We start from the raw sequence: 23,829 nt of genomic DNA on the forward strand, positions 1-23,829 counted from the left end.
GCTACCACCCACCAACTCACAGCTTGCAGCATTTATGCAGTGGAGTTCCACATCCTCATGCAACACCGATTTGCACTTGGAGCTGTGAGCTACTCTGAAGGCTGGAAACCATCAGATACATTACCTTGAAACAACAAAATAGCCTTGCCTTGCAGCAGCCACTTGTGCAGATAAACGGAGAGTTGCCCTATAGTCTGTAAGCTGTTCCAAACTGTATTCCTGTATTCCTCACTACTCAAGGATACAGCGATAAACAGCACTGCAGATATACCAGATCTGTATTAAACATGAAAACTTCTGTCCAACACCAGTGAGCACAGAGAAGCGACTGGGGGGGGGGCTATGCATACAGCCACACAAATGAAGCACCCATGGCTTAACAGATTTAATATTGAATAGTTGGTTGCATGGTATCTTGCCCCAAATGTCCACTGGCAGTCTACGTTGGCCATCCTCCTTGGAGAAATACACAAACAGACCAAACTCTGATGACATCAGTAAATTAAAACACATGAATGAACAGTTCAACCTGCTCAGAGATGTCGTAAGAGACCTCTGAGTGACCGTTCTCAAGAAAATGGGCCTCCCCCGACCCGGAAGTGCACCAGAAATGACCTCTTCCGGGTCGGGAGAGGCCCATACGCATGCGCACAAAAGATTTTCGGCACTTTTTTCCCGACCCGGAAGAGCGCTGCCGCGCTGTGCGCCATAAGAGCGTGCGGCGTGCGGCGGCGCGGGCCGGATTGGCAGGCCAATTGGGCTGCATCCGGCCCCCGGGCCGTAGTCTGGGGACCCCTGATTTAAGTTCTTAACCAGAGGTACCACTGTAGTCCAAGCGGGAGATAACTAGAGCATGCACCATTCTGGCGAGACATTCCGCGGGCAGGTAGGGCTCAGCCTGCGTGCCAGATGGAGCTGGTAGACAGCCACCCTGGACACAGAACTGACCTGCGCCTCCATGGACAGCTGTGAGTTCAAAATGAATTGTGCTCGGAAACACAAATTAAAGAACAGAGGCAGTTTTAGGGTAGTGTGACCAGACCAGCCTCACTTGGCACCATGCCACAGTGGAAGCCACAAAAGGTGCCTTCGACCACTGTTTAGCTGGCTGGGGCTGATGTGAAATGTATTCCAACAACATCTGGAGGGCCAAAGTTTCCCCATCCTTGGACTATGGCCTCGTCTTTCATTTATAAAGACGTCTGCCTTCCTTTGATGTTTGTAGTATAGTATAGTATATATGAATGGTTGTTGAGAGCAAACATTCCACTAACCATATTGTGATGGCTCTGCTAGCTAATTACACTTTGGCATTTGATGAAACAGGATGCAGAAAACAGGACACAGAAGACCACACAAAAGCTTGTGCCACATTAAAAAGGACGTTAGTCCAAAACAGGTGCTACTGGTTACAAACTTTTAAGCCTGATATTTGCTAATTAATATTTTCTTAAGCAATTTGCTAGAGAGGTGAGGCACATTTAATGTCTTCATATATATTCTATTCGCATTTGAGATGTGACACCCGGAGATGCTATTTAGATCACAAGAATATTGTAATTCCAGAGATGTCATAAAAAGCCTCACGATTCCTTGACGTGGCAATCAGCTGGTTGTTGGCACCTGGGAAGGGCACTTGCACAGAGCTTTGTAGGCACTGCCATTCAGTTGATGGAACAAAATGGGCTTTGCAGGAACCCTCAGCTGCTTTACCTGCTCCATGTTTGACATCATATATGGCGGCAGGTGTAGGGCAGGTGTATGTATGTTGGCCTCATGGGCAAAATGGGGAACCCTGGTAGACCCAGTTAACCCCACTCCTGACCTCCTTGGGCCCTGAATATCTGCAAGGAGGGCTTCCTCCAATACCAGTCATTTTGATCCTTAATGGAAGGAGCTCTGCTCACAGTCCCTACTAGGATTCATAGTGAGGGGATGTGTAGAATAATCTCCTCTGTAGTGGGGGTCAGACTTTGGGATGAAATCCCCCTGGACTTACACCTGTCTCCCATGTTATTGGATAAATGGGTGTCATTTGAGGATAATTTTTAATTTGTTCAGGATTTTTAACGGTTTGATGATGACAAATCTTATTTATTTTCATATTGAAAAGTTTAATCCTTAGCAGCAATGGACGAGTCTGTGTTTTAATGATTTTGTTATTTAATGTTCAGCTGGTATATGTGTTTAGTGATGCTTGGTGTGTTTTGGTTTTGTGCTTGTTGTGTATTGCTCCGAGCTTCTTTTGGAGGAAGCATGATTCATTAATATCCAAAATGAACAAAAATGCATGTGGGGGTTGGGGCCATCAAATGTTTCTCTCGTTATTGAAAGCTAGACCTGCAGCTCATCACTTGGCTTTTGTTGGAATATCCCTTAAATCAACTGTTCTTGCTACATCCTGGCTTCTTTTTATGTAGGGTGAAGAAAGCCATGCAGATTCTGCAAGATGCTTAAAACTAGAGGGGTTCTGCCTCTCTGCTTGCCAGTGTCTCCACCTGCCCCAGAGATAAGACATTAGACCAGGCATCCCCAAACTCGGCCCTCCAGATGTTTTGGGACTACAACTGCCATCATCCCTAGCTAACAGGACCAGTGGTCAGGGATGATGGGAATTGTAGTCCCAAAACATCTGGAGGGCCGAGATTGGGGATGCCTGCATTAGACCTTCTTCCTTTTCACCCCATGCAACTGCTAAACCCCTCTTTCACCTTCCCAACTCTATTTCTGCAGCCTCTTCTGTCTTATATTCTTCACTTCCTTGAGTCCCACTAGCGGGAATTATGGGAACTGTAGTTCAGCAACATCTGGAGCTCAACCTCTATTTTGAAGTTTCCTTGTTTTCAGTGGATTTAAGTATGGTACATAAGAGCATAACTTTTATATGCCTGTTGTCTTTGAAAAAAAAAGACAACAGGCATATAAAAGTTATGCTCTTGAGAGTCCCATGGACTGCAAGAAGATCAAACCTATCCATTCTTCACCCCTCCAATACTTCTGAAGGAAATCAGCCCTGAGTGCTCACTGGAAGGACAGATCGTGAAGCTGAGGCTCCAATACTTTGGCCACCTAATGAGAAGAGAAGACTCCCTGGAAAAGACCCTGATGTTGGGAAAGATTGAGGGCACTAGGAGAAGGGGATGACAGAGGACGAGATGGTTGGACAGTGTTCTCGAAGCTACGAACATGAGTTTGACCAAACTGCGGGAGGCAGTGCAAGACAGGAGTGCCTGGCGTGCTATGGTCCATGGGGTCACGAAGAGTCGGACACGACTAAACGACTAAACAACAACAACATAACAGCATTTATCATTGAAGACTGTGGATTTTCAAAGTGCTTACATTGTGACTGCATTATGCCTTATTATTTAACATAGAGTATAAGAAGATTCAAATTGTGCACCCACTTACATGACAGCAAATCTCACCGAACACCTCCCTCTCATTCTTCTAGATTCCCCTTTTGCTCCCAGCCAGTTCCACCTGTCCCCTCCCGAATTCTTCCTTTCCCTCTTCCCTTCCCCCGACCACTAGAGGACCAAAACTGTCATATTAACCTGCTCTTACTCATTTCTCTCCCCACCCCACTGTTCTCAGAGCAATGTCACCCCATCCCTGCCTTAAGAACCTTGGAAAACAGCCAAGGCAAACAGAGTGTTGATGCTCTTATATTCTTATTATACAGTGGTACCTCGGGTTAAGAACTTAAATCGTTCCGGAGGTCCGTTCTTAACCTGAAACTGTTCTTAACCTGAGGTACCACTTTAGCTAATGGGGCCTCCCACTGCTGCTGCACCGCCGGTGTGCGATTTCTGTTCTCATCCTGGGGCAAAGTTATTAACCCGAGGTACTATTCCTGGGTTAGTGGAGTCTGTAACCTGAAGCGTCTGTAACTCGAGGTACCACTGTATATGCAAAGAAAGAAATAGGCCCCATATATATACAGGAGGTGATTTGAATTCCTTGCATTGACAAGTGCTGGCTTTATCAGCAAAGGTTCCATTAGATCTATGATAAATTGGAAGCAGGCTATTTTATCAACCTAGAGCGTCATAGATAAGCCACTGTGTCATATTGTGTCATCAGGAAATAATAATAATAAGCAGAAGCAGCTTGCTGGGTAGGGCAAAACTGTTAACATTAGCTTCTCCGCAGGTGGGATGCTGCTGCTTTCTGAGGAGAGGGTGAGGGGTGAGACGGTTGATCCAGTGCAAGTGCGCCAGCAGGAGCACTGGATAGGCTCTGCCAATGTCAGGGAACCACCCAGCCATAAATCACATGGAGTATGTGGCGTTAATGCTTTATTAGCAGAAACATGGCCTGCTCAGGGGAGACAGGCCTAAGGAGCACAGCAACTCTTCTTGGTAGGTCTTGTCCCTATGAGTTGCAGAGGCTGCCTATAGCTCCTCCTTCCCCAGGTCCTTCCCAAGCAATCTCAGATTATGCCGGCGTGCCTGTCTCTGCTTCTCCCTCTTCATACCTCTTCTGGACCTGGGAGACCAGTGGGGAGAGAAGCTTCTTGCAGCAGGAGGGGGAGACACCCTGGCTTTTCACCAGCCTGACTCATCTCTGCCTCTTGGTCTCCCTCTTGCTTCAGCTTCTGATTCTGGACTTTCCTCTGCCACAGCCTCTCCCCGCTCACTAAACCCTGTTATCTCTTCAGCTCCCAACATCTCCTCCTCCCAGGCTCCCTCTTCTCCCCAGCTGGTGCCTCCCACCACTCCTCTGTGTCCAGCCAGTCCATGACAGCCAGTGAGTTTGCACCATGCACCTATTCTTTTTGACAGAGGCCCTGTTTAAGTTTAAGAGGCAACATTTATTTGCAAGATGGTTTGCATTTCTAATTCAAAGCTAAATGTTGCATTTCAGCTGACTGAAGACCTTCTGTTAAATTTCAATGTGTTTTACAGGCTGAGCCTATGCAGTCAGCAGCAAGCACCACAGAGTTCAATGGAACTTACTCCCAGGAGGCTATGCATATGAGTACAGTACCGTTGTACTGATTCCCCAATTTGCCATACAATCTATGTTTTCCAGAAGCAGTACCGTATGACACAGTGGTTTGCTGAGTAAAAGAACAGTCATTGTGTTTGCTAATATGTTACCAAGGTAGATTAACTCTCAGATGCTAAATCTCCTCTCAGATGTTTGCTCAGATTTCAGTGCAAGGCCGTTCCTTTGAACAGCAGATAATGTTGTCTCCCTTTCTCCCATTCAGGCTCCCCTTCATCGATAGACATTAAATCTTCATGTACCTGAGGTTGTGGCAGATTAATCTTTGCTCTTGTACATATGCAAATATAAAGGCATACGCATGGAGCACAAAATTTCCAGGCCTTGCTCCCCTTCCATATTTGCTTATCCAGATAATGGAATCTGCTAAGAAGTTTAAGGTGCAGCTATAATAAGTACAGCCATATAACTATTATGAGATTAAACATTCCTAAACTAAAGTAAATGGTTATGCTCAGTTAACACATCCTGTTTCAGCAGCCAGTGCAAAGTATGGAATTCTGGGGAAAGCCCTTTTCAGTGTGGAATGCAGTGCATAAAAGCAGCAGTCCTGCCTTTGTCACCAAAATGTTGGCAGATAGGCAATCTTATGCATACTTATTTGGGAGCAAGTCCTACTGAACTTGGCAGAACTTACTTCTGAGTAAGCATGGGAAACAAAATATGGTCAAAAATATGGAAAGCAAATTATGAACGAAAACATAGGCAAACTAAAATTTTGGTAACCGGTCATTAAGGCATGTAAATATTGCTATGAAAGTTAGGATGTTTTGGTGCAATGTGCATCATTTTGCACTAGTCTGCACTGGATCTCATTCACCATTTTAATGCCCATTCGCCCAAATTGGAGAGATCCTACTCACAATCCCTTTTTATTTTTAACAACCCTGAGCAATTTGGTGCCATCAGTCAATGTAGCTACCTCACTGTTCATCCTGTTATAAAATAATATTGGGGGGGTTGCAGGGCACCATTACTAATGAACAGAGAGGGGTGACCGAACCTGACAGCTGCAGTTACCCAGAATCCCTTGCAACACCACCTTCTTCGCCTCTGCTCCACTCCAGAGACCCGCACCCCTCCCGCTTGGACTCAACCCTGCCTTAAGGAAGGCTTAAGGATCAGCATATGCGCACATTTCCACATGACTAGCAACTTGGGAGCCATAATTCGCTGTCAGTGGTATCTCATTCACAATGGAAGACTCCTCTGAACAAAAGACAGTGATCAACTCTTATAAAAATGTTAATTTCTCTTTGTGTTTAGGAATTCACACCTGGGAGGGGTGATAGGAGGACTAGGAGAGGTGTCAAAAGTGCTCAGATTTCTACCTTGAACCCTCCTTTTTGTGAGGTATTGATTACATAGCTGTGATGTAGGAATGATGTATTGGGGGCGTTTCTTGGTGATGGGGAAACTGATAAAAGTGGAGGTTCTCTTTTGTTCTGGGTTCCTTCCTTGTTCTCCTGCGTGAGAGGAAGGACCCTGTTGCAACAGCAAATAAAGGCTTTGCTTCTCAAACTTCTCTGGTTGGCCTCTGTTATATATTCTCCGACCGATGGAGAACCCAATAAGGCTCTTGTGTACCCCATAAGGGAATAAGAGCAGATTTTGCTTAGAACAATCCCAACAGTCATTTATGAACAAGTGGGGATTTTTAAAGCCCCTGTACTGTACTGATCTTTGGAGGATTCCACTTCCTCCATTGGGAGAGAATATCCATTTATTTAGCAAGTTTCATATACTGCTTAATAATTAAAATAAATCTCTAAACTGTTGATATAAAATTTCCATTTTTTTCCCTACTCTTTGTTTCCTGTTCCATAACATCAGTCATCAGCATCACAGAAAATACTACTGAAATACTATCCCAGTAGGAAGTGCAAGCAGTTTACAGTTTGAGACAAACCAACACAAATTGTAGCAAAAATCTAGATTTCATTTGGTTACTTCCCACTAACAAGGCAACTTGTTGAATACTCGCTGATTTTGCAACTCAAATTGATATGCGACTTTTTTTTTAAAGGTTGTGGGTTATTTTTATTTTTATTTCCACTCTTGGATTATGGGTTAAGAAAATAAGTGCCTATCCCCAACTCATTTAAGACAAAGAATATAGCAGCTATTACTTGTCTTTGCAGAGGAAGAACTTTCTTTGAAGAAATAGTGACCTCGTAGTGCCCAGACATATGCATCTGTGTTGTTTGGAGTTACATATATTCCATCTCTAAAGCTTATGTCTTTAAATAGATACGTGTAGATTAACAACACATACACATACATCTACCGTATATGTAGACTTACAACATTACACAGTTTTCTGGACATCTGTTGCATTGATTCCAACTATATCATGACAGCTAATGTTTAGACTGCCCTGTAACATCCAGCAATTAAGGCTAAACACAGGATAATTTAGTGCTGTATCATTTTGGGTGAGGTGGGGGCGGGGAAGAGTCTCAAACAATAATAAAATTCCTGTGCACATTCAAGGAAGGAGTCAAGCAAACATTTACTAACAGATGCTTATTAACCATGCAGGCAGACAACCACAAATGAAAGCTTTGCAGATGGCTCTTCTTGGAGGGGGGACTTTTTGTGCCACAGCAGCGTGTGGGCTGTGAAGAGTACTGTACACTATTACCAGGTTGGCTCTATTTGCATTCTTCTCTAGTGCAAGCAAAAATAAGTTTTGGGTTCTCTTCCTTTGCACAATTTAACCAGCAAAAACCATTTCAAAATGTCAGGTTTTCTGTGCATCGCTGCCTCTCTTTCTTTCTCTTCCCCCGCTTCTCCCAAACCATGCCATTCCTCTGAGATGCGAGCCCACCCTCTTCAGCAGGGTGCTTGAATATTTTATTTATCCTGTTATCTCAGTTATAGTCTTTTATCAATGATGTCAAAGGGGCTTGCAAAAGTGATACAGGGCGGCATCCACAGTCTTGTTCTGTTAGTGCTAAGATTTCCACTTGCACAATGGAACTTTCCCCCTCATCTCTTCCCCCCACCTATAATAAGCAATTCTTTATCCCCCCCAAAAAAACAAGTGTGAACCCCATGCCCCCAAATCTGCTCTGCAGGGTTGTTGGGGAGGTATTTCAATTGTACAGTCATAAGTCCTTAACGCTGATGGTATGAGTTTGTTGAATACTGCCCCAAGGGTAAAACCACAAAGAGCAGGTGGAAAGAGCCATTAATAGCCAGAAGGTTTTAAAATACAATGGAGCAGAAATGTTTTTAAATGCCAGCATGATTTTTTGTTTTAAGTTTGCCTGGTGCTTGAAACATGGCAAAGTTTGTGCCACATGTATCTCCCGGGGGCAGGGGTGTCCCATAGCTTGGACACCATTCCTGACAAAGCCCCCTCTCTTGCAGATGAAGGTGGTATTTGGAGGCGGACTTTGGCTGATGGTGCCATTTAAGGCTTTAAGGTAGGGTGGCCACTTATGCATTGCCAATAAAGAGGCTTTGCATTTCCCCCCGAAATATGACACAAATTTGCAAAGAGTAATTTGTATTTATAGCTGCAAATTTAGAAATAGTTACTGTCAGGGGTTGTTGCGACTACTCAAGAGTAACGACCTTCCACATGCTTGTCTTTTAACAGTCTTTATTGGTGCACTCTATTTACAGTGTAACAAGGTGTTGGAAACATGTCTGCTCATTCCGATCCAGAATCCGGCACTGCCCCTTTGCGCGATTTCGACCAACATAATAGCCTGGGGACAGTGAATCTCCTCCCCTTTTTCCTCCTCCTTAATTCCAGTGCCGGGGGACAGGGTCTACGCTCCGTCCTTTCCCTTTCCCCCCCTTTCCGCCTCTCTCTCTTCCCACCTGTGGAGCAGGGGCTCTCCCATGCTGCCAGAGACCTGGCACCCTCTCTCCGCTTCCTGACTAGCCCCTTCAGACCCCGCGCTTCCATTGCTGCTTGGGGAGGAGCTGCTCCTGATGAGAGGGAGAGGTTCTCTATACCCTCTCCCCCTTACAGTTACTATAATTTAAACAGAGCTCCAATACCAGGGGGCTGGTGGTGGGAGACAGAGGAGTGGTCAGAGAGGAGAGATTGGCAGGAGGAGGTGTTGGAAGATGAAAAGGCAGCAGAGTTTAGTGAACAGGAAGAGCCTGTGACAGGGAAGAGTTCAGATTCTGAGGCTGGAGCAGAGGGGGGGGGGGAGGTTAAAAGACTGCTGAAGAATCCAGGGAGTCTCCCCCTCCTGCTGCAAAAAGCCCCTCCCACCCCCGGTCTCCAAGACTGCACAGGATAATGAGGAGGGCAGAACACAGGACAGAGGTGCGCAGGCACAGTTTGAGACTGCTTGGGAAACATCCTGGATGGGGCCTTAAGGGTGGCAGAAGGCAGGGACCTTCCATCCTGGCAACTGTTCCATATGGGTGAGGCCTACTGGGAAGGGTTACTGAGACCACTAGGCTGAGTTGTATTTTGTTTCATTGAATAAAGAGTTAACTTCACTGGCACTGGGGATTTGCTTCCTTTCTCACTGACCTAGCTGTTGATGGGCAACGTCAAGGCCCCTCCCTTTGTAGGGTTCCTTACCTTTAAACCAGATTTGGACTGGGCGGCCTCTTTAAACAGAGAACACCTCCAAATGGAGGACTTCAAAAGAGAGGCCTGTGTGAAGTAGGGCACATGGCAACCCTACGTTCAAGGTAAGCACCAACACTTCAAATTGGATCAGGAAAAGAAACAGGCATCCAGTGGAGTTCTTTTAAGACCGCTGAGATGCCATTTGAGTCAGCAGTGCCAGTCAACTCTCGTGCATCCTGCACAGATTGCGGCATCTGTTTTGCTCCCCAGGGGCAAGCACATATAGACCTCATTGCACTTATCTTAAGAGGCTGTTACACAGCCAGACTCTGGGTTCAGATGAGGTTGCAGCTGGTATAGCAGCCAAAGCCAATGAAAAGCATTCTCCACTCTCAAAGTCTCTTGTGCCCAAAAAGACGAAGGAGGGTTCAGGACCACCACAAAGCTGCAAACCTATTTTTTCAGAGGAGTGTGCCTCCACTCAGAACTGGCTGATTACAGTCTCACAGGAACATATAACAAGCCAGACCACCTTGCTCAGTATTGTCTACACCAGGGTTGCCCAAACTGGGTCTCCAGCAGTTTCTGGACTACAACTCCCATCATCCCTACCATCCCTAGCTAGCAGGACCAAGGGTCTGCGATGATGGGAATTGTAGTCCAAAGCCAGGTTGTCTACACACTGACCGGCAGCTGCTCTCTGGGGTCTCAAAAAGGCACCGCTCCTACCAGCCCTACCTGGAGATGCTGGGAATTGAACCTGAGACATCATGCATACAAGACCAATGTTCTACCACTGAGCTATGGCTCCTTAAACTAGTCTAGAGGATCATCTTGTTCAGAAAAATATTCAAGCCACTTGGGAACTTATCATAGGCGTACCCAGGGGGGGGGCAGGCGGGGGCAGCTGCCCCCCCCGAAGCAAAAACACACACGTATTTTACAGACCATAACCAGCACTTTTCCCCTCCAAAAACTGAAGTGGAAAAGGGCAAATGGGAGACATGCTTTGCTTTAGCGAGAGCCGCTCGGTCTCCGCTTGCTTGGGGGTGTGTGTGTGTTGCCGGAGCATAGCTGTAACAAAAACACATCAAATAAATAAAGCAAAGTGGCTACCGGTAGTTAAGCAGTTAAGACAATGGAGCAGATATCCCCTTTCAGGCAAGATTTGATAGCTCACCACTTCACCCTATTGCTCTTCAGTGGGAGTTAATGAGCATTCAGGGATCGCATTAAGAGTTCTATTGGCGATTTAATGAGGGTGCAGAGGATTCAATTTGACTGAGGTGGCTCTGCAAGGCTAAAAGGAAGTGAATAAGAAAAGGGGGAGCTGTAGCTTTGATAGACACAGTGATGTTTATAAAAAGCAGTGGTGTTCCAGTCTGCCCCTCCTCCTGCATCTGTATACTGTAAATCAGGGGTGGCCAACTCCCAAGAGACTCTGATCTACTCACAGAGTTAAAAACTGGGAGTGATCTACCCCCTTTTGGGGGGTTCAGGTCAAAGCTGTTGAGTTTTTTTAAGGAAGGGAAGCCCTGTTTTGGGGGGTTTAGGTCAAACTTGTTGAGACTCTTTTAGGAGGGAGGGTGGCCCATTTTTGTTTAGGGCTTCAGGTCATAGTTCAGCTTTTTTTAGGGAGGAGGAAAATTTTGGGTGAGCTTTTTTTAGGGGTGCCAGTGATCTAGCAGTGATCTACCACAGACATCTAGTGATCTACTGGTAGATCACAATCTACCTGTTGGACGTGCCTGCTGTAAATCAAGCAGAGAGAAAGCTGCTTACAAGGCTCCTGTACAGGCGTACCGGTATCTTCCTCTTGCTGCAGAGTTCCAGCATCACAGCGTCACCCAGAGGCACCCACAAATGTGAGTTATCCCTCTCTCTATTTCTTCCTTCCTTCCCTCCCTCTTCCATCTTTAATAAAATACGGGGGGGGCAGGTAAGCCCCACATAGAAAGCCCATCAACATGGGGGGGGATGACTCTTTCAAATACGGTATTTACCAGTAATTGGGGGGGGGGGAGGCACCTAGGCCTCTAGGAGTTGGCTGCTATGCCTAGGAGTAGGACAATTCAAGAAAGCAGAATGATGCATATGCTATGGTAATATATCAATAGAATCATAGAATTGTAGTCAGAAGGGACCACAAGGGTCATCTAGGCCTACCCCCTGCAATGGAGGAATTTTCCCCCAAGGTGGGGCTTGAACCCAAGACATGGTTGAAATAGTATGCTGATACGCAGCAATGTCTCGGAGCCATCGTGACTGCAGCCATGGCTTGCCTCGCCCTTGCCCACCCTGCCACCCCCTCTCGCCTGCCCGACCCTCCTGTCCTCTCCAGCCAAACAGGGTAGCCGCCGCTGCTGCCAGCCCTAGAAGCACAAGGTGGCCGCCGCCGCCGTGATGTCGTTGGGCCCGCGATGTCGTTTGTGTCCCCTCCCCTCCCGTGCCTTGGCCCTGCCCCTGAACGACCATGGCTCCCCCCCCCCTAGTTTTGATCCTGGGTACGCCCCTGGAACTTATGTGACTTTCTCTGACCTGTTTGGTGTGATGCCTGAAGGGAGGTTGCTGAATTGATGGAAAAGAGACAAAACAGATATGCAGTTGTCCCCACCCACCTAGCTGGAAAATTCACACCATCCTCAAGGCAGGGGATTGTACTACGCGAGAACAGTTCCCACAATGCTGGTTTTATCTGTCCAGGAAGGGCAGAAGCTGGAGTAAGAACATTGGGGATGTTGGGAGTTGTATTGTAACGATATCTGAAGGGCACGAAATTGACCACCTCTGTCCTACAGTAGACCAGTTATACACAGTAATGTACATGACAAGCAAATGTATGTCACCAAACCTCAGTTCTTTAAAATGAAATGCCATTTCAGGAGGTGGAAATTTAGAGTGAAGGGACTTTCCTCTCTTTCTTCTTCCCTGCTTTAAATTCCCCCCTCCCAAGGTAGTACCAGGGCTCAGTTAAATCTGTCTGCACTAGCATGTAGTGAGCTCCTCAGAGCAACCTGTAAAGGCTGGTGGTATACAGCACAATCCTATATCTGTCTACCCAGAAGTAACTCCTGTTATATAAAAACGGGGCTTACTGCAACTAAATGCAGGATAGAAACCTTGTATATCATTTACCAAAAAAATGATGAGTCTTTTATTCTGTAGCTTTTAGAGAAGGCCATGTTGCGTTCTGTTTGTGGCTTGTCGGGCTTCCTGTTCATTCCAGAAAGTTGTTCCTTCACACTTTGTGGTAACATGGTGTCATGCTTGGAAACCAGCATCTTGCATGCAAAGACTTTCCATTGTAAAGGGGGTTAACAGAGCTCTGGGACACATGCAACTTCCTTAGCCCTGCGCCTAAAAATATGGATGCTCACCACTTTTGAAAATGCATCCTGTAAGTCTTTTGATCCAGCAAGGTTCAAATCAAATCAAAGGTTCAAATCAAATGTCCTATAACCAGGCTCATTAGAAACTTACAGAAACACCCAAAAGAACCCCCCCCCCCCGCTTTTTCTGTAGTTTGCTACAATCAAATAAATATTTATGCCTGGCTGATCAAATACCTGCAGTGTGGTTTTTGAAAAATGATGAAATATCCAATATGCTTCTACATACAAGGAGAGCGGAAGTTACCAGCAACACTGTGTTCCAGAATCAGCTCTACTGACCTACCAAATATGTGCTGCTAGCAAAACCTGTGAGGAAGTCACGTCTCAAGCACATCACCGCAAAACCACACGGAGTGAAGCAATGTCTTCTTTACCATGAAGAAGGGGGGCCCTGACAAGCCACAGGCTCCATTGCAAACCACTTTTCGAAATACAGAAACCACCATATTCAACTACGGTATTACTTGTTCAGTTATCATAGCGGGGCTATGAAGCCTCTGGTGGGGGAATCTTACTAGGTTTGCCAGTGTCCCCCTGGCTCTCACTGCTGGGCAAAGAACTCAAATTCCCAGCTTTGTTTCAGCCAAAGGCATAAATCTGATTGGTGCACAGCAGGCAAGGCACAGGTTACAAGGTACAACAGGTACCTAGGAAGTACGGATACATGGCTAAATGCAACCAAAGACAGTGATTCAGCTAGCGACATGCCTCCCTAACTCAGACAGCTGCTTCAGGATACTGTACCACGGACGATGCTTTTTTTTTTTACTGTCAGGGAAGCGTGAGGTCCTTAGATGAGGCCCATGAGGTATTTTATTGCCTTATGCGCCAAAATAATTTGAATGCCGTTGGAAAAGATGTATGGGTTGAGGGGGAGAGTGTGCCATTTTTTGGCTCCTTTAGGGTGGCTGTGCTCATCTTCTCAAGAGGACAGTCAAGTGCCATAAGTCATTCTGAGGAAGATGGAAAGGGCTACTTTTTCCTATCATGAAAAATGTACTGTATGTACTGTATGCATTGCAACGCAGTCCTGGGTGTAGCTAGGAATCTTCTTTTTTTTTTTTTAGGGGATCGCAGTCCCAGCTCATAAGCTGAACAGAAGCGATACGAAAGGAGAAGGGAACAGGGAGGGAAGAGGAATGTCCGCTCGCCGCCCTTTCCCGGGAATCCACATGCAACTCCCTCTCTCGTCATAGTTTCCCAGCGCAGCGGAACAGGGCGACACGTTTCGCAAGGGCGGCTGTGATATCCAGCGCCGACCACGCAACGGTGACGCCGCTGCCAGGAAACCCGCGCGTCTCACTCGCTCGATACTCACCCCGCCCTTTTGCCATGGAAACGCCTCGTCCGGAGCCCAAAGAGGCGTAAGCGAGAACCCGGAAGTGTGCTGCGGCCGGTTTAGCCCCGGCTCTCTATGGTGCGAGGTGAGGGTGGGGGTGTGTGGTGAGGTAATAGTTTTCCCTCCCCAGTTAAGATCCGGGAGGGAGAAAGAAGAAAGCGAGGAAATGGCGGAAATGGAGTGAGTGGGTTCTCCTTGCGGAGGGGGAGGGGGAAAGCGCGCCCCGTGAAGGAGGCTGGCAGGCGCGTCCGCGGGGAAATCCCCGGCAGGCCGAGGCGGGAGGAATGGAGGCCCCGGTTGCCAGGGCGATGCGGGCGAGAGGGAACGTGGGGAGGCGAGGCCGGGCCGGGCGAGGCAGGCGCTGAACGGGGCAGAGGGGTAAAGAGCCACGGCAGGCGCTGCCCTGCCCTTCAGCGGGTGCCCTCATAAACCTGCTTGCCCCAGGGGCACGCGCCTCTGAGCATGTGCAGAGCGCCTTGGGGTCAAAATCCCCACCCCACCCCGGGGAACGTGCGGTTCGCACCCTTGTTTTCGTCTGCCTCAGCCCCATGTCCTGAACCAGCCGCGTTGCCAGTTAGAATGAGGATGTTGGGCTACAAGCCAGGTAGCCAGGGTTCACTCGGTCTGAAAAATACATTGGGTGACCTGTGGCCAATCCCTGGCCTAGTTCACACATAGGCCATTTGCCCTCATTGTGGGATCATCCGGACTGCTGTTAGTACCGCAGTTTCTTGGCAAAACTTGTAGGCATGGGGTCAGAGTGGGATTTTTTTCTTTTCCTTTTTGACTTTCTCTAGGAAAACTCAGGGTCAGGGCTCATTCAGACTTCCTTTTCTGCTGTGTTTCTAGACACGGGACAGCTATAAAGTGCGGTATCTTGATTGCCTTTTTGTTTTGTTTTTTGCCTTGGTGCGTGAGAAAACCTGCTCTGTACCACAGAATGGGAGGAAACGACCATCCTCAGTTTTTTTGTGGGGAAAGCAATAGGACAAAAACAGAACCATCATTTGGACCCGTGCCTACAAAGTGCTGATCTATGCCTAGAAATTATGGCAGAAACAGAAGTGTGGATGCTACGGTGTGAACTCATGTGGGTTACCAGGGTGAAGTTTGTGGCTGCTGGACATTCTGCTGCCACACTACGCAAGGCTAAACCATGGTTTGGCATAGTATTGCATCCTGATCTCAGGCTTATGATTTGTATCTCTCAGACAAACCATGCATAGTATGCTGAGAACTGCCTTTGGTTACAGCTTGTGATTTGTCTGGAGTGAGACAAACAACAAGGCAAAGTTCATACATATACCTAAGCCACATCATGGTTTAGTCCTGAGTTGTCCTCAGTAGCTCAGCAGCAGTAGAACCAGAGGAAGAGCAGGGCCTGGATTTTGACTCCAGGAACCTGCTTATTTGTGTGAAAACATGGTTTGGCCTAAGGTTATGTCTGAACCACTTTATAGTATCAGCCTAGTCTACTTTACAGAGGTGTTCTGGGGATGGAAAATTGGGGAGGTAGGGGAGAATTGTACATGCCACATTGAGCACCTTGGAGATAAAAATGTAAAATAAATCAACATTAGATTGCTACCTCATCCTTTGGAATTTACGGCAGCATACAAAGTCCTCCTCTCCCTTTATCTGTTGTCCAAATGTAAAATGTACCTTGGGCAGTATGCTCCCATGCATTTAAGAAATTCCTTTTATTATGTTGACAACTGAATGCTTGCATACAAATAGCTCATGAAAGTGCTTTTAAGTGTTGCATGTAAATACACATCTGAGCCAGCATATAGGGGCCCTGGGGGTATTACCAGCTCAAGTTCCAGGTGTTGGTAAGGTCACTGATACCAGATAAGCTGTTCCACAATCAAGGACATGTTTCTCCTCTTCACTTCCTTCTGTGCATGGATTTATCTGGAGTTCTTTTTTTATAATAGCTTAGTATCTCGGGGTGGGTGCAAATCATATAGCTAACCACTGCCAGTCACCACTTTCCTTTCAGCTTAGATTTGCAAGTGTGTGAGAATTGGGGTGATTAAGTGAGATAATTAGGTGTGGATGCCTGTCACTTCTCCCTTCCCAACAAATAAAACCACCTGCAGACTTTTAGAAATCAGAGTTGGTTGTGCTGCATGGAGTCAGCTGCAGCCCCTGAAGATGATCAGCACATGGCATGTCTACCAGTAGGCAGCACTTGCCAAGTTGCTAGGCTGAAAAAGAACTATTACTGCCTTGCTGTATTTTCAGCCTCAGCAAAGCCCCTAGAATTGGTTTGGGACTATCTTAGACTGGAAGGAAGAGGATGTATGTTTGCTTGCTTCCTTCCTATTTAAGCAAATCATTTGCTCAAAAGGATGGGCACATTAGGTAAATTGCAGGATGGCCCCACACATTAACAGGGAGAGCTGGCTGCTGACTGAAGGAATATGGAGCCAGAGAACCTATGAAAACAAGAAAAGCTCTGGTGGATCAGGTCAAAGCCTCATTATAATCACACATCCTCTATTCACAGTGATTCCTAGCAAGTAATAGTCAGAGGTGTACTGCCTTCAACATTAGAGAAAGAACATAGCCATTGTGGCTTGATAGCCTTGTCTTCCGTTAATTTGTGTAATCTTTCAAAGTCATCCAAGCTGATGGTCACCAGTACATCTTGTGCCAAGTAGCTATAAGAAAAGTGAAGGGGGATAGCAAGTTGACTTGTTTTCCTTCTCTCTCCCCACCCCCACCCCCTTATTGATGCTTCCCACTTGAATTTCTTTATGTTGACACACTTTTTGCTAGAGGTCTTTGAGGTTAATTAGGATGAGGGACAACAACTTGTGGACCTAGTTCACACTCTCATGCACTTCACAACTGTTTCACAAAGAAGTGATTAAGGGAACAATCCTATACAGTATACAGCATGTTGGTATAAATTGAGCCGGCATAAAGTAAAGTGGTACCTCTGGTTATGAACGCTTCTGGTTACGAATGCTTCAGGTTACGAGCTCTGCTAACCCAAAAGTAGCTGCTCCTGGTTGCGAACTTTGCCCCAGGATGCGAATGGAAATCACACGCCAGCAGGAGTCCCCATTAGCAAAAGAGCGTCTCAGGATAAGAACAGTTTCAGCTTAAGAATTGACCTCCAGAACGGATTAAGTTCGTAACCAGAGGTACCACTGTACACCAGATCCAAGCTCCATTCAGGAGCAGGGCTGTTGCTGGCTGAGCTGGCCTAAGTCTGGCAGATGGAAACAGGCGTAGGATCCAGCCTGTCATCCCTCTTTGGTTCCAACCATGCCACATTCCCAAGTACTTCTTTTTCAGCCATGGCTCAGCAAACTGGATCTCAGCTGAGCTGGGTTAGGTAAATTAAGGCGGCATATTCCAGAAATCCACTCTATCCCCCCTCTCTCATTTTTACATTAGAGGTTCCTTTGCATTTAATGTGCAAGTTTAAGAAAGAAAAAGAAAATATAACTTTTATTTTTAAAATATGGTTTGTAACATTTTTTTGAAGGTATTCACAGCAAAGGATTTAGGTAAATAGCTGTCAAATATCAAACAGCAGTATATAAGTAAGGATTTTATATAAATGATACGATTTACATAAGTGTAAAAAAAGAAAGAGACCAGAGCACCATCATTCCAAAGTTGTGTCCTTCAGGTTGTGGCTGGAGGGGTGAGCAAACCCATTACTAAGAATCTTTGGGGAAAGTGTGGACAGCTCATAAGAGTTTGTTGGCATATGGCAGGTTGGCATACGAGTCTGGGCAGGAAAAAGATGAGGAGGCGGCAGATTAGCAGCTTGATAGTTTAGCAGAAAGGTACAAATGTAGGATTTGAATGTATACCAAGCGTTGGAAGATTCTCCCTGCCCCACATACCACCCTCAGCGTGTGCCTGTCCCGCACCGCTCCAGCAAAGCTTCACCAAGCTGCCAGAATAATGCTTCACCAGCTGTGATGTGGGCACCATAAATCATTCTCAATTTTCTTTGAAAGTGGGCCTAGGGATGCCTCAGGGCTCTGCTTGCAAACCTCAGAGAAGTCTTGTGTGAGATCAGTTTTTTAAATTTATTTTTAGTTATGCATTTTTCAGCATACATTATACATATCTTTTTCCATCCTATCAAATCTAATACAGACTTCCCAACCTGTCTTTCATTGACATCCTATTACAGATTCATTAGTTTGCTACATCTCCATGGATTATATCTATTCTTTTCTCCTTCCATTCATGATCCTTTATTTTGTATGCTGATCACAGATTTATCCCTGCTTGTAGATTTATCTTAGTACCACTTCATTTTAAATACCCTTCAAATTGTTCCCACTCACTTGTCACTATCTTTCCATCTATATTTCTTATTTTGGCCGTCATACCTGCTAGTTCGACATATTATATTAGTTTAAGCAGCCATTGATCCTTTGTTGGGATAGCCTTCTCGTTCCACATTTTTGCGTATAGTATTCTTGTGGCTGCTGTTGCAGAAAGTAATAAGTTTTTAACTTTGTTTGGTATTTCCTGACCTACTATTGCTAACAGGAATGCTTCTGGGTTTTTTGGGGGAAAGTGCACTTAAGCATCTTTTTTAGTTTGTTATATATAATTTCCCATTTTTTTCAAATTTGCATTGCCACCACATGTGAATTAAGGAGCCCTCTGTATGTGAACATTTCCCACATAAATTTGATCCTCTTTTGTAGATTTTATACTGTCCTAACCTCACTCATCCTGGTGGCTCTTCCTCTAAGTTTGATCCCTTAGTTTTACAGTCACCATTGAACCATTGCTTAATGACATTGCATTTTTATATCATTTCCTCTTTCTCTGATGTTCAGATTGTGAGTATTGTTGCTTAAGTAGCCAAAGCAGCACTACCCCTGCACAAGAGGGTTTGGAGGAACCCCAAAGTGAGCTGACGTACATTTCTTTTAAAGGAAGAGAAATTATAAAGGGGAACTTCCAAGATACCCTAGTGAGTTTTAGGTGTGCTAAAATTCTGACTGACTATTGGGGGTAAAATGCCCTGGAATAGCAGTGGTGGGGAAGGAGAAATGGAACAGAGCAGCTAGAATCTGAACAGCAGCCCCTCACACTGCAGCATTTTGAAGCAGGTCATCTTTTATTAGTATTCTTCAAAAAACAGCACTAAATGTATTTTATTAAAGATGAGCATTCTTTGTAAATACAGCAAAACAGCCTGAAACAGCAAGGGTAGACCAGAGTTCCCAGTCTTCAGAAGCAGGCTTTCAAACTGTAGAGATAATAAAAAAGGAAACAGCAGCTTTATTTCCTTATTATTTATGGTTTATTTTATTTTTTCTCTCTGATGTTTATCCTGACTTTCCTCCCAAAGAAGCCCAGGGCAGCTGACAATACAAAACAAAAGCAATACAAACAGTATTAAAAGAATTAAAAACATTTAAACATGAGTCAGGTGTCCTCCTTTGTGCGTGGGCCCTTATATAACCCAAACAGCACAAAACACATGAAAGGAGGTATCTGCAAGCTTGGGGAGGTGTCCCCCAAAGCCCGCTGATACCTCCTTTCATGTGTTTTGTGCTGTTTGGGTTATATAAGGGCCCCAGGCTTTGAGGGATGCCTTCCCCAAGCTTGCAGAATCACAAACTATATTTTAGAAATACCTATAAGCCACCCCCCAAAAAGACTTGGGCATTTTTTATACTAAAAGTGGCAGTTGAACTCTTAGGCAAGCATGCTGTGCAACCTAAACCTACTTCTTTGTTTCCTCAGCTTATTTGGTGGGTTTCGCTCAGAGAAAAGCTTGTGACATGCTGAGGTTTTGCATATACTGTAGTGGCTCAAGATATGACACCACAATCCCTGTTGTGAAATAAATTCACTTTGCCCTCTGCCCATTCCTACTCCACTGCAGTGGGCACAGAATGCTGATTAACTTTTGGATAGGTAGTAGTGAAAAACAGGTGGGAGAAGAAGAGTGAAATGGCATATACAGGAAAAGGGCATGTTTGGCTGTCTGGCACCTTGTACAGGAGTACAATGTACTGCAACATTTTATTGCAGGTCCCAGTGATTTCCGCCTTTTATAGATAAAAGCTTATGATATCCTGCAGTCTATTACCTCTTTTAATCCAGTACCTAATGCTAGAGTCCCTTTGTCATCATGTGCTACTATTTGTTTTTGTCATGTGCACGACAATATACCAAATACTTGAATACCTGAATATATGACTGGACCATAATAATTCAACATGTATTCCCCCCCCCCTTCAGACTGGTGGGTTTTTGCTGGTATATTCTGCAACATGCCACCGATGTAATAATATTGCATTAGTGATAGATTTACACTGTACTGTCCACAAACCATTCCACTTTATTGCTTGTTCTGCAGTAATTCCCCAAGGTTATGCTACTGCCATTTGGAGGGGCATTATTGTACTATAGTGCAATAAAAGTGGAACAAAAAATTACAGGATTTCAACAGGAAAGTATGGAGCATGCACTGATTGGAAACAAAGCAGAATGTCCACCCCAAAACATTTGCTGGCCCAAAGCAGTACAGTATTGAAAGAGGAATCATATATAACCTTCCCAATACCATCATAAACACAAAACAACATGAATGCAGCAAAAAAAAAGGATGTTTTGAGGAGCCCATTGTGTCTAGGAATAATTGCCCATTATTTCCATCTTGGCAAGAACTCGTATATGTCTTCTCACCCCCTTTATCTTCTGCTTCCTTGAGAACACCTCAGGTTACTTTGGGGTCTTTCTGTGTTGTTTAGGTAGCAGAAGACCACCCTCTCCTCACAGTCATCATTATCACAAAGTTCATGATCCATATCTGCGCCCCCGCCTGCCTCATCATCCAAGACTGTCGCATTCTCAATTTCTCACCAACTTGGCCTAGCTCAGTGGTGTGTCCAAACTTTTTTCAAAGAGGGCCAGATCTGATGAAGTGAAGGGGCGTGAGGGCCAGCCAAAGGCCCAACCAAAGCTGTTGACCTTTTTTAAGGATTGAAGTTGTTGAGGTTTTTTTAGGATTTTACCCCAGGAAATAAACTGCCACAGGGGTGCGGGATTAGGCCCCCGAAACAGACTTTGAACATGCCTGGCCTAGCTGCTTTAACTCACACTTGACAAGGCCTCTGACATTCTCAGCGGGCTTAGAGATTTATTTATTTATTTCATTTCTTAAATTTTTATATTGCCCTTCATCCGAAGATCTCAGGGCAGTTCACAGCATAAAAGTACAGAAGGATAGCCACAGAGCACATAATAAAAACAAAACAAGCCAATAACCTCCCCCCTTTCACAAAACACATTTAAAAAGGTCAAAGGCTTTTGTCTGGCACCTAAAGATATATATATATATATATATATATATATATATATATATATATATATATACAGTAATGAAGATGTATACAGTAATGAAGATATATACAGTAATGAACAAGCCTCCATGGGGAAGCATTCCGCAAACGGAGCCATTTCAGAAAAGGCCTGTTCTCATGGTTTTCATGGCCCGTTCTTATGTTGCCAGCCTCCTGTCCTCCCATGGAGGAGGAACATGAAGAAGGGCCTTAGAGGATGATCGCAGAGTGAGCTGGTTTTTATGGGGAGAAGTGGTCTTTGAGGTATTGTGGTCCTGAGCCGTTTAAGATATTGGTTGCTTGAAGGTACCCTAAGGCATCCACTCTCTCTTACGAAGTTTAAGTCCAAGGGTCAATATGGTTGTCTTTCCCCTCAAAGAAGTAGAACAAGGGTGCCAGGCAAGGTGCATAGCTGCTCATTCATCACAATACTGCCATGTAATAGAAGCATTCTGGGACATCCCTACCACCAATACTTTTGCTTGCTTTCTGCTGTAACCTGCTTTCTGCAAATTGTGGGTGGGGTTTTTTTTTTTGCATCACACCAGGGAAGATTTACATCCAAGGCTGGCAGATATATCTTCAGCTACAGGTTTTTTTTTTTTAATGCCCTTTCCCTCCCTAAATGCTGGACCTTGTGCAGTTGGGCTGAAGCCTTGCTCTATAAGGCACTGAATCTCTGGAAAATCACAGGCCTCCTGGGGCCCAACTAGTTCTGCTGGCTCTTTGCCCAGTTCTACCACTCCCCTCTTTGATTTGTGAATGCCCTTTTTTGTCCCTGTATAAACTTCCTTTTGGCAGCCTTTACTCTGTGCAGCAAAGCATTTACTGTAGCCTCTCTCCTGGCTTTTGCCTGTTCTTGTTATGTTTTGCTTTGCGTCTTGCCTCAGTTGGCCCTTTCCTGATATCTCACTTCCACAAACCCTGCTAGTTCCTTTTCTTCCTGCACTTGCCTCCTTTTGTGGCTGCCTTTCTAGAACTGACCATTTATTTACTTTGCTGAAATACATTCCATCTCCATCAGCAGCTTCCCCCAAATCACCTCCCCACCCCTGTGAAGATCCAGCTCCTCCTCCTCTATGTCCAAAGGGACCTGATCCTGCAGGGAACACTAGCCAGTCCCTGAAAGCTGCTGACTATTCATGAGAAGAGTCCTTTAAAACACACACACACACACCCCTCTTCGTTTGGCATCTTATCTTTAATTTGTTTTTTTTGTCTAGGCAGGCTCAGTGCTGCACAGCAGAAAATTTAAAGCAGCAAAACATGTCACTCTCACATACCTGAGGCAACGTACACACATATAGGAATATGTACTTAATGAGCACTTTAGTTTCAGTGTAGCTTCTTACCAAATACTTTGTTGTTGCATCTGACACATGTTCATTCATAACAGAAGTGCAGGAGAATAGGGTCTCTGAGAGGTGCCCATATTTCACATTTTTTGGGGGGGGGGGGTTGGGATAACAGAAAAAATACTTCTTCCAATAAACATTTACTGTGTACTAAATCATTGGGGGTGGGAGTAATTCAGAGATGGTGCTTTGCATGTATAACATTCCAGGTTCAGTCTCTGACATCTCTTGTTAAAAGGTTCTTGTGTCTGCAGCAGATGGGGAATGATCTCTTCCTGAAATGTCAACAATGGACAAGATCGACAAATTGTCTATATAAGGCATAGGCAAACTCTGCCCTCCAGATGTTTTGGGACCACAACTCCCATCATCCCTGACCACTGGTCCTGTTAGCCAGGGATGATGGGAGTTGTAGTTCCAAAACATCTGGAGGGCAGAGTTTGCCTATGCCTGGTCTATATCAGTGCTCTTCAACCTTGGCTCCTTGGGTATTACTGGACTACAAATCCGATCCAGCTGTGCCAGTGGTCTAGGATGATGGAAGTCGCAGCCTCGCAACATATGGGGGACTCGTGGTTGAAGAATACTGGTCTGTGGTCTTAGGCAACATCACATGTTCCTAACCTTGTTTTTAGTGCATGCAGCTGAGTGTAGGCAGTTCAGTATGTGGGCCAGGTTTAACACCATTTTGCCATATTTTTTATATCAAGGATGTCTTAACTGAAAGCATAACTTGAAAACAAAAGAGTTTTTAGCTTTCAGTGAGTCATGCAGAAATGATGCCTGCTGGAGAAAAACCAGCTGAGTGTCTGCTCAGTCTAACCTGGGTGTGTTTTCT

At 45.3% G+C, this 23,829-nt stretch overlaps 1 protein-coding gene across 5 annotated transcripts in view; it reads left to right on the top strand.

Annotated features, from left to right (window-relative positions):
- The first annotated feature begins 14,149 nt into the window (after positions 1-14,149).
- The window catches only part of SLC9A8 (solute carrier family 9 member A8), a 61,426-nt gene continuing 51,746 nt past the window's right edge, over positions 14,150-23,829 (top strand). For 2 of the 5 annotated variants that reach the window (XM_088674619.1, XM_088674621.1), the window contains exon 1: positions 14,347-14,470. In XM_088674619.1, coding sequence (XP_088530745.1) covers positions 14,457-14,470 — 14 coding nt within the window. In that variant the 5' untranslated portion in view covers positions 14,347-14,456. Of the gene's footprint in view, positions 14,471-23,829 lie in introns of all 5 variants that reach the window. The other 3 variants (XM_035121465.3, XM_035121467.3, XM_088674620.1) reach the window with 3 other exon arrangements.

The sequence above is a fragment of the Zootoca vivipara genome, chromosome 7, assembly GCF_965207765.1.
Source record: "Zootoca vivipara chromosome 7, rZooViv2.hap1.1, whole genome shotgun sequence".
In the NCBI taxonomy this organism is placed as follows: domain Eukaryota; kingdom Metazoa; phylum Chordata; class Lepidosauria; order Squamata; family Lacertidae; genus Zootoca; species Zootoca vivipara.